The following is an 8,261-nucleotide window of genomic DNA, read 5'->3' as shown; positions in this document are numbered from 1 at the left end:
TGGTTACATATGTATATAGAGCAGGAACAGAGGTACGCTGAAGGGCGTGGCAATGGATTGATTGTTGCGCATAGGTCGAAAGGAGCGAATGCCAAATCCATGTCCCGCGTCGGGCTTCCTCCCACCGGGGGATTGAGCTGATTGTCTCCACGTATGGGCAATGGGTTGATTGTTCTCGGGACACATGGCACGTCCACAATCTCCAAGCGCTCACAGGCCACCAATCCCACGGTGTATAGGAGTAAGAATAAAAATAAATACATGTGTTTGGCAAAATTTATTGAAGAAATGGGCCCAAGGAGGGGGCCGGGGGGTGCCATGTCAACAGGGGCATACCGCGTTGGCTGTCCGCACTCGTCATACTCTAAATTCACTTTTTAAAAGTAATATACTGTCCTAGTCATCTAAATTCACCCTCTACTCTACGTCCATTTTTACTGCACCTGTTCATTCTCTATCCCATTCTCTATATCAACAACCAGGTGTGGAGCTTACATGTCAATTTTTTTAACCCCCCGCACCCCCTGGCCCATTCTCTCTCTGCTGCCTCCCTCCCTCCGCCATTCGCCCCTCCCCTGCATTCCCCGGCGCCCCTGCATCCCACACTAGCCTTCCTCCTCCGCCTCCGCCCCCTCCTCCCTCTCCGCACCCCTGCGCCCCTTCTCCTGCACCCCTGTGCGGGACAAGCAGCGCCGGCCTTCACCTGCGCGTGTGCGAAGGTCGCGGCCCCTCTCCGCCAGCTCCTCCGACGGGGCCATGGCGATGGAGGCCACTGCCCCCCTCGAGCTCGGCCATGGCCCCCTCGTCGACGGCGGCCATGGCGCGCGGGCTGGGGCGGGGTGGGCACGGAAGCAAGGCGGCGCTCTGTGCGCGGGCGTCCGGCTGGCCACCCGTCCCGGCCCAGGCGGGCGCGCGCGGGCCGCCGGTGGCCCCTGCCCGTCCCTGCCTGCCCCGGTGCACGCGCGCGGGCGGGCCGCGGCGGCGTGGCGAGCCGGGCCGGCCGGGCACAGCGTGCCTCGCGGCGGGGAGGGCGTCGCGGCCACGGCGGAGGCGTGCGGAGCTGCTGCGGAGAATGGAGCTGCGACGGGACGGGTCGGCATGCGGCGGGCCTCGCTCCACGACGTGGATCTGCGGCGGCATCGGGCGTTCCCCTCCTTCCCTCCCTCCCACTTCCCCTGCGGGCGGAGCTCGGGCGGCAGGGCTCGGGCGGCACGGCACGGCCGGCAGTGGCGGCGTCCAGCGGCAGGCGGTGGCGGCGGGGGAGCAACGGAGGCGCGCCCTTGGCGCGGCTCCTTGGCTCTGCTCTTGCCCCGGCGCGGGCGGAGCTCTCCCTCCCTCTCTCTCTCGCGCGCGCGGCGTGGCAGATTGGCGGCGGCGGCAAATCCATGCCTCGCCCCCCGGCAGGCCCCACAAGCAGGCAAGGCGGTGCGGCACGCAGCGAAGGCGGGAGCTGCAAATCGACGGCCCGCGTCGGTTTTTCCTCTCCCGGGCACGTGTCGCCCGCGGAGGGCTAGAGCGCTCTCGCGCCTCCCTCTCTAGGGTGCATACTAGAGTATTGCCCACGGAGGAGCATGTGCCCTCTTTTTTATTTCCTTTTCTTCTCTTTGGTTTATTTTTGTTTTTCTTCTTATTAATGTTCAAGTCTTTTATTTATGCATGCATGGATGCATGTTTCAACTTTGAAGCTTATTTTTTTTCTCTATATACATGCTACATGCTTCTATATGTGCATGCTTACTAGCGGTGGTGCAGTGCCAACACCTGCACCTTTCTTTTTCTTTTTCTTTTCTTCCCATCCTTTTTTCTCCCTGCTTCCTTTTTTCTTGATTTCAATTCTTTAATGATAATTTCTTCTCTGATTGAAAACTATATTATTCTTTTTATTTGATTCCTAGTAATATACAATATTTGTATTATTTGTTTATAATTTTCTAAATTATATTTATATTTATTATTTCATTTTTATTTTCAATCTTTTAAGTGTGTAAGTGATATCAATACATTAATACTTGGCATTTCTTTTTATTGATATTTTTTAACTTTATTACATTTAGTTTTTTATTCTATCTATTTGCTCATATTTAAAAATAGCTCATGTTTAATGTATACCAATTTATTTGCATTCTAGACTCATTTATGAAATAATTTAGTTATATACTAACTTGTTTAGCTCCTGTTCATATTTCATTTGTATATAAAAGTAATATATTTGCTAGGTGGATACGTTGTTTTTCATGAAAAATTATTTAGCTATATGTAACTAGTTTGTTCGCAATGTCAAAATATTTGTTCGTTTTGTAGATTAAATTGTTTGGTATTTATTTTCTATTATTTATCCTATGCAATCAAATGTTTGTGATTAATTTTTTGTTCGTAAAAATATTTATTTATTCATTTTGTTAAAATATTTGTTCCCAGTAGCTGAAACTAATTTAGTATTTTTAAAATATCAAGCAAATATTGGTAAGTGTAGTCTTGTTTTGAAGATCTTGACATGAAAAAGATAATGGTGTAATCGGAATTTAATTTAGATGTACGGTTTAAGATTTATAGATTTTTTTAGTATAAACTCTTGTCTTATGTGGGTGATATCATTAATTTTGTCTCCTGCATGCATGTATGCGTATGTTATTCTATTTTCTTCCCGCAAGAGTACTATTCGTGGGGGCGGTAAGCTAATTAGTGAAATCCAGATTCGGTCTATTGGACTGATGTTTGATGGCCCATTTAAGATGTCTAGATTCTTCCGGCGATGGTTCGGTAAATTATCACATTAAGCGGTAGTTTTTTTTGACGCCTCTCGTTTGAGTATCTGTTCATACATATACATGTACACGCACACCCACCCTACACACACCTCACTCACACTATTATACACGTACAAACAGTCCTACAACTACACTCAAAATCGAAGACCGTGTCCTTTTCAAAATTACTGGATGACTCCGTAGACGACGGGCGCATCGCACTCTTTTTATGCTCCACGCTTGAGAGGCTGCAGATTTAAACAAAGAAATACCGTTCCCGGGATCGGTCCCTTCAAAACCATCTGGCGAATGCGCCCGTGGCGGGCTGGCGGCCCGGTGGGGGAGCGGCTGGGTCTGATTTTCTGGTTTCCCCTTCGTCCTTGGTAATGGTGGCTACGAAACGAATTATCTTTTCTAGTTTTTTTAGAAACCGGGTTTATATTTCATATAAAACTGTTTGTGGTTACAGCCCAAATTTTACAAGAACACCCTTCAAAGAAAAAGAGATTACAACTCGATCCTTGTAAACTCCTCCCGGTCTTCCTCACCACCGGCAGCCGGAGCACACTGCTTGAAGCCGACCACCTCTCCGGCGAAGAACAAGTTTTTGTTGCCGTCTTGTGCTGCACGCTGACTTCGACGTGCTCTATGTACGCTGAACGACCCGGCTGGAAGCGATGGCCATCGGCCATCTCATCGTCGGACATCAAGGAATCAGACGCCTCAAGGATCAGATTCCCCAAGTCACCAGACGGTGATGAACCCAGAAGGGGAGCAGAACCACCAAAAGAAGTGGGATCGAAAACCCAACCCGGTAGCTCATCGGGTTGGTACACGTACCTTCCAGATCTCCGTGCAGCGGCAACGGAGACAAGGAAGGGAGAAGCTAACCTCCAAAGGTCATCGCCGGAAAAGACCGACACTGACAAAGACAAAGGAGGCACCAAAATACCCACCAGAATCTGAAGCTCCAGATCCAAGGGGCACACACCACACCGGCCCGTCACTGGCCTTGTACGACTCACCAGCGAGACGAAGAGGATGCCGACGGATCTTATTCGACCACTGCAGCCCCGCCTCCATCTTGCGAGCACTGCGAGAACTCCAGCTACCTATACTAAATAGGAATATATACAACGGCAGCCTCAGACCCTGTTCCCCATCCTCTCCGGCGCCGATCCGGCCACCGAAGTGGAAGGGGAACTGAAGAAATCGGCGCCGGCTGCGATTCGCCTCCCAGTCGCATGTTCTCAACAGTAGCTAGAGAAGAGACGAGACTCTTGGAGACGAGAGTAATTATCTTTTCTAGTTAGTTAGTCAGTTAGTTGGGCCGTAGTTCTTGCCTTACGCCCGGGCTGTTCTTGGCCCAATCAGCCCAATGAGCACCTGCCCGAGTAATGATTCAACGTGGGCCGGACCATGACAGCCCACACATGAATTGGCCCACGTTGAAAGAGCAAATATCGATAAGAAACCGGCCAGTTGATTTTTTGCGAACCAGCGAGTGCAAACTAAAATCTACCCTTGCGATTACTCTATTCCATCTCTTACACTTTGGCGCTTTGCTGACGTCTAACATCGACCAACGTGTTCATCAACTTTTGTACGCATCCTTGTTGATACACACTGCTGTTTTGCTGAATACTTGACTACTTGCACTTGATCCACCACATCACTAGGGCCGGGAGTTGTGATGAGAGCACATGATGCACAACCACCTTAGTTAGTCTCCTAACCTGGCGACAAGACAAAAAATCACATTGCTAAAATTCGGGTGCATGACCTTGAGCTTACTCAGGATGAGGAAAAGGCTGATGCTTTCTTTCAGCATTTCAACGCCATTCTTGGGGAGCCTGGACATAGAGAGGCCAACCTAAATTTATCAGCACTAAACCTTCCAAGACTTGAGAATTGTCAGCTTGATTTTTGTTTCACTGAAGAAGAGGTCTGGCAGGTTATCCAGTCCATACCCACGGATAAAGCTCCGGGCCCGGATGGTTTCACGGGGGCTTTTTACCGTTCTGCATGGCAGGTCATTAAGCACGACATTTTGCGAGCGTTTCAGGCGTTGTGGTCCCTGAATGGACGCAGTCTTTACTTGGTGAATCAAGCGTACATTTTCCTTCTAAGAAAGAAGCCTGGTAAGTCTAAACCAAAGTGCTTTTATACCAGGTCGCATCTTGCATGACAATTTTAAGGCCGCTCAACTCACAGCAAAACTTCTGCATCGAAAAAAGAAGGAATGTGCTTTACTGAAAATTGACATCTCCAAAGCTTTTGACTCTATCAACTGGTGCTACCTGTTGGAACTGCTCTCGCACATGGGTTTCTCTAGGAGATGGGTAAACTGGATATCCATGATCCTATCATCCTCTAGCACCAAAATTATTTGCAATGGCAGTCCTGGTCATCGCATTTGTCACGCCAGGGGCCTGCGACAGGGAGACCCGCTGTCGCCACTGCTGTTTGTTTTGGCCATGGAAGTTCTCAATGCTCTTTTCAAACGGGCTGACTCTCACGACTTGCTGTTGAAGCTGGACCCATTAATTGATTGTTGACCGGCTGTTCCTATACGCTGAAGATGTGGTACTTTTTGCTGCTGCTGACCAAAAAGATTTAGTGCTGACAAGAGGGATCCTGGAACTATTTGCTGCTGATGCTGGCCTTCATACTAATCTGGACAAATGTCTGATTGCTCCAATCCAATGCAACCTTGATGCAACTATCACACCACTAAAATACTTTCCTGCCAAACTATCCCCACTCCCAATCATCTGGGCATACCATTATCTGTTGGACAGCTAAGAAAATCTGACCTGCAACCTTTGGTCGATATTTGCCGATGCTTTGCCTCTGTGGAAGGCTAGAATGCTAACCAAAGCCGGTCGTGCAGTTTTAGTCAAGAGCAAGCTTTCTGCAATTCCTGTGCATACTGCAATGGCTGTGGCGCTTTCCCCTTGGGCATTAAAATGCATTGACAAACGGCGCAGAGCATTTCTTTGGTCAGGTACTGAGGAAGTTGCTGGAGGCAAATGTTTGCTTGCTTGGCCAGGAGTGTGCAGGCCGGCTGAACTTGGAGGCCTCGGTATAATGGACTTTAAATTATTTGGTTACGCCTTGAGGATGCGTTGGCTCTGGTTCAAGAAGACTGATGCTGCCAGGCCCTGGGCAAGATTACCAGATGTCACTGAGAGCGTGGTCATCGACATGTTCAATGCTTCAGTGTCTGTGGAAATTGGCAATGGGCAGAAGGCGCTATTCTGGCTGGACAAGTGGTTGCAGGGCAAAGGTATTTAAGATCTAGCTCCTTGTTTGTTCAGTTCGATTGGACCTAGAATCAGGAAAGGGAGAACGGTCGCTCAAGGGCTCGCTAATGACACCTGGGTACAGGATATCTTCGGGGCCCTAACTGTGCAGGTTATTTTGGATTTCCTCATGATATGGGAGGCAACTAGAAATGTGCACCTACAGTCAGATACGCCTGACAAGTTCATTTGGAAATGGACGGCTGATCACTGTTTTTCTACTGCTTCTGCATACTGGGCTTTCTTCATTGGGCAAACGGAAATCTATGGAGCCTGGTGTCTGAGGAAAACACGTGCGCAAGGGAAATGCAAATTCTTCATTTGGCTCGTTTTGCATAATCGTTGCTGGACGGCCGAGAGACGGAAGAGGCACAATCTACAGGATGATGACTCGTGTGCACTTTGTGCCCAGGAGTCAGAAACAATCACACATTTGCTACTTAATTGCTGTTTCGCTAGAGAAATCTGGTATAGGACGCTATTTATGCTGAACTGGCACGAACTTGCTCCAAATGGTCAATGTCTTGATCTCGCCGACTGGTGGACGACGGCTCGCAAGAGTATAGCTAAAGCTGAGCGGATGTGTTTTGACTCCTTGGTTATCCTCACCTCTTGGATGCTCTGGAACGAGCGCAATAGAAGAACGTTTGATTCCAAGTCCAAGACTGTCCCGGAGCTCTTGACAATTCTGGAGGAGGAAGCGATCTCATGGCTTCTAGCTCGCTTTAGGCACCTTAATATGTTTGTAGTTTTCACGGATTTCAAATGATAAGCATGTAACAGGACTAACTCTTTGTTCGGAACCTCTTTCTTCTCTCTTTTACTGAAAAACATGCTACGTCACGGTCGCGAAAAAAAAACCTGGCGACAAGACAGTCCTCGACCTATCTTTGTGATGCATACAAAATCTGCCTGCAACAACGACATGCACTTATACAATACAATCCACTTCATCAGGCGCCTGGTAGTACTTAATTAGGCGCCATGGTTCATGCTGGTCTCCTTCCTTATCTCTAACACACTTTTTAACCTCCCCTTTAATTACCTCCGATTTGCTGCTACTGTGCCTGCCTACAAGGTGGCAGCGAGGCCACCAAATATAGTGCCTTTACAGCTCTGCGCCTCTCCCGAGCGAGCGACACGAATCGCGCGCGAAAATTTAAACAAAAGTTCGCGTACGATACGGTATCCAACTGAAGACGTTAGCCTGATCGCAACCCAATTCGTTTTAATTTGCTAGATATTCCGATTGATCGCACCCCTGTCCCCTGTTCATTGACAATTGCAAAGTCGCCTTCCACGTTGCAAATAAAGCTAGCTCCCGCGCGTGAATCCTGATTGAATAATCCATGCGATTTATGTACGTCGTGAGATCTTTGATCGGGGATTAAACTAGCAGCGTCATGTGTATGTAAGTAGCAGTTTAGCTGGCCCTCCAAAGATCTTCCGACTTCCGAGCAGATCTCCAGCGATATACTATGTTATCGTTGGTGATTCTTAAACATGAGGGTTACTATGATTAGCCCAACCTGATGATGATTTATTTGACTGAGATCTAGCTAGCTAACTAGGTAGCTTCCTAATTAAACCTGGGTAAATTTTTAATCGTAAGTTTGCGCTTACCTCGGATTATTGTACATGGTCATTTACTTGAACACGACCACGGCTTTTCCGTCTTTTGTTTTTCTACCTTATGATATGATAATACTAAGCTGATTTTAACAGTGGGCACGCGTCAGTGATCAACAACCAGTCAACCAGGCACTCGCAGCTCCTCAGCTTTGTTCCACGCCTTTGTCTCCCATTATTCAAAAATTTGTGTGGTGCGCGCGCGCGTACGTTTGGAAAGCTTGCTCGAGCTCGTCATAATAATAATGTTTGTTTAAACCTCCCTGTATTTTCAGACAGTTGCTTTTTAGATATCTAAAATGAGGTGCTCTCAGAAATCGATCAGAAATTGAAAAGAAGCACACGGCGGGGTGTTTCTAATTTTTTACTTTTGAAAACAAGTTTGGCTTTTGGATTGTTGGCCGTACGTACCAAAAGCCAACCGTACGTATAAATTGGTCACAACTTCAACCAAACAAGACTTTAGACATGGTAGTGTGGGGGCGTGTAAAAGTTATTTTCCTATAATAAAAACTCGTACTCAGGTACGATCTCAGAAAAAGATCGAGGCGTACAGCAGCGTGGGACCACGTATACCCAA

At 47.9% G+C, this 8,261-nt stretch overlaps 1 protein-coding gene across 1 annotated transcript; it reads right to left on the bottom strand.

Annotated features, from left to right (window-relative positions):
- Window positions 1–699: 699 nt before the first annotated feature.
- On the bottom strand, window positions 700–1,140 carry LOC120688763 (cuticle collagen 2C-like). Its single transcript, XM_039971135.1, has one exon. The coding sequence runs from the start codon at window positions 1,138–1,140 to the stop codon at window positions 700–702; it is 441 nt and encodes a 146-aa protein (XP_039827069.1).
- Window positions 1,141–8,261: the final 7,121 nt, after the last annotated feature.

The sequence above is a fragment of the Panicum virgatum genome, chromosome 9N (genome assembly GCF_016808335.1).
Source record: "Panicum virgatum strain AP13 chromosome 9N, P.virgatum_v5, whole genome shotgun sequence".
Classification (NCBI taxonomy): Eukaryota; Viridiplantae; Streptophyta; class Magnoliopsida; order Poales; family Poaceae; genus Panicum; species Panicum virgatum.
The sequence above is the reverse complement of the archived record's forward strand: the minus strand, read 5'-3'. Positions and strand labels throughout refer to the sequence as shown.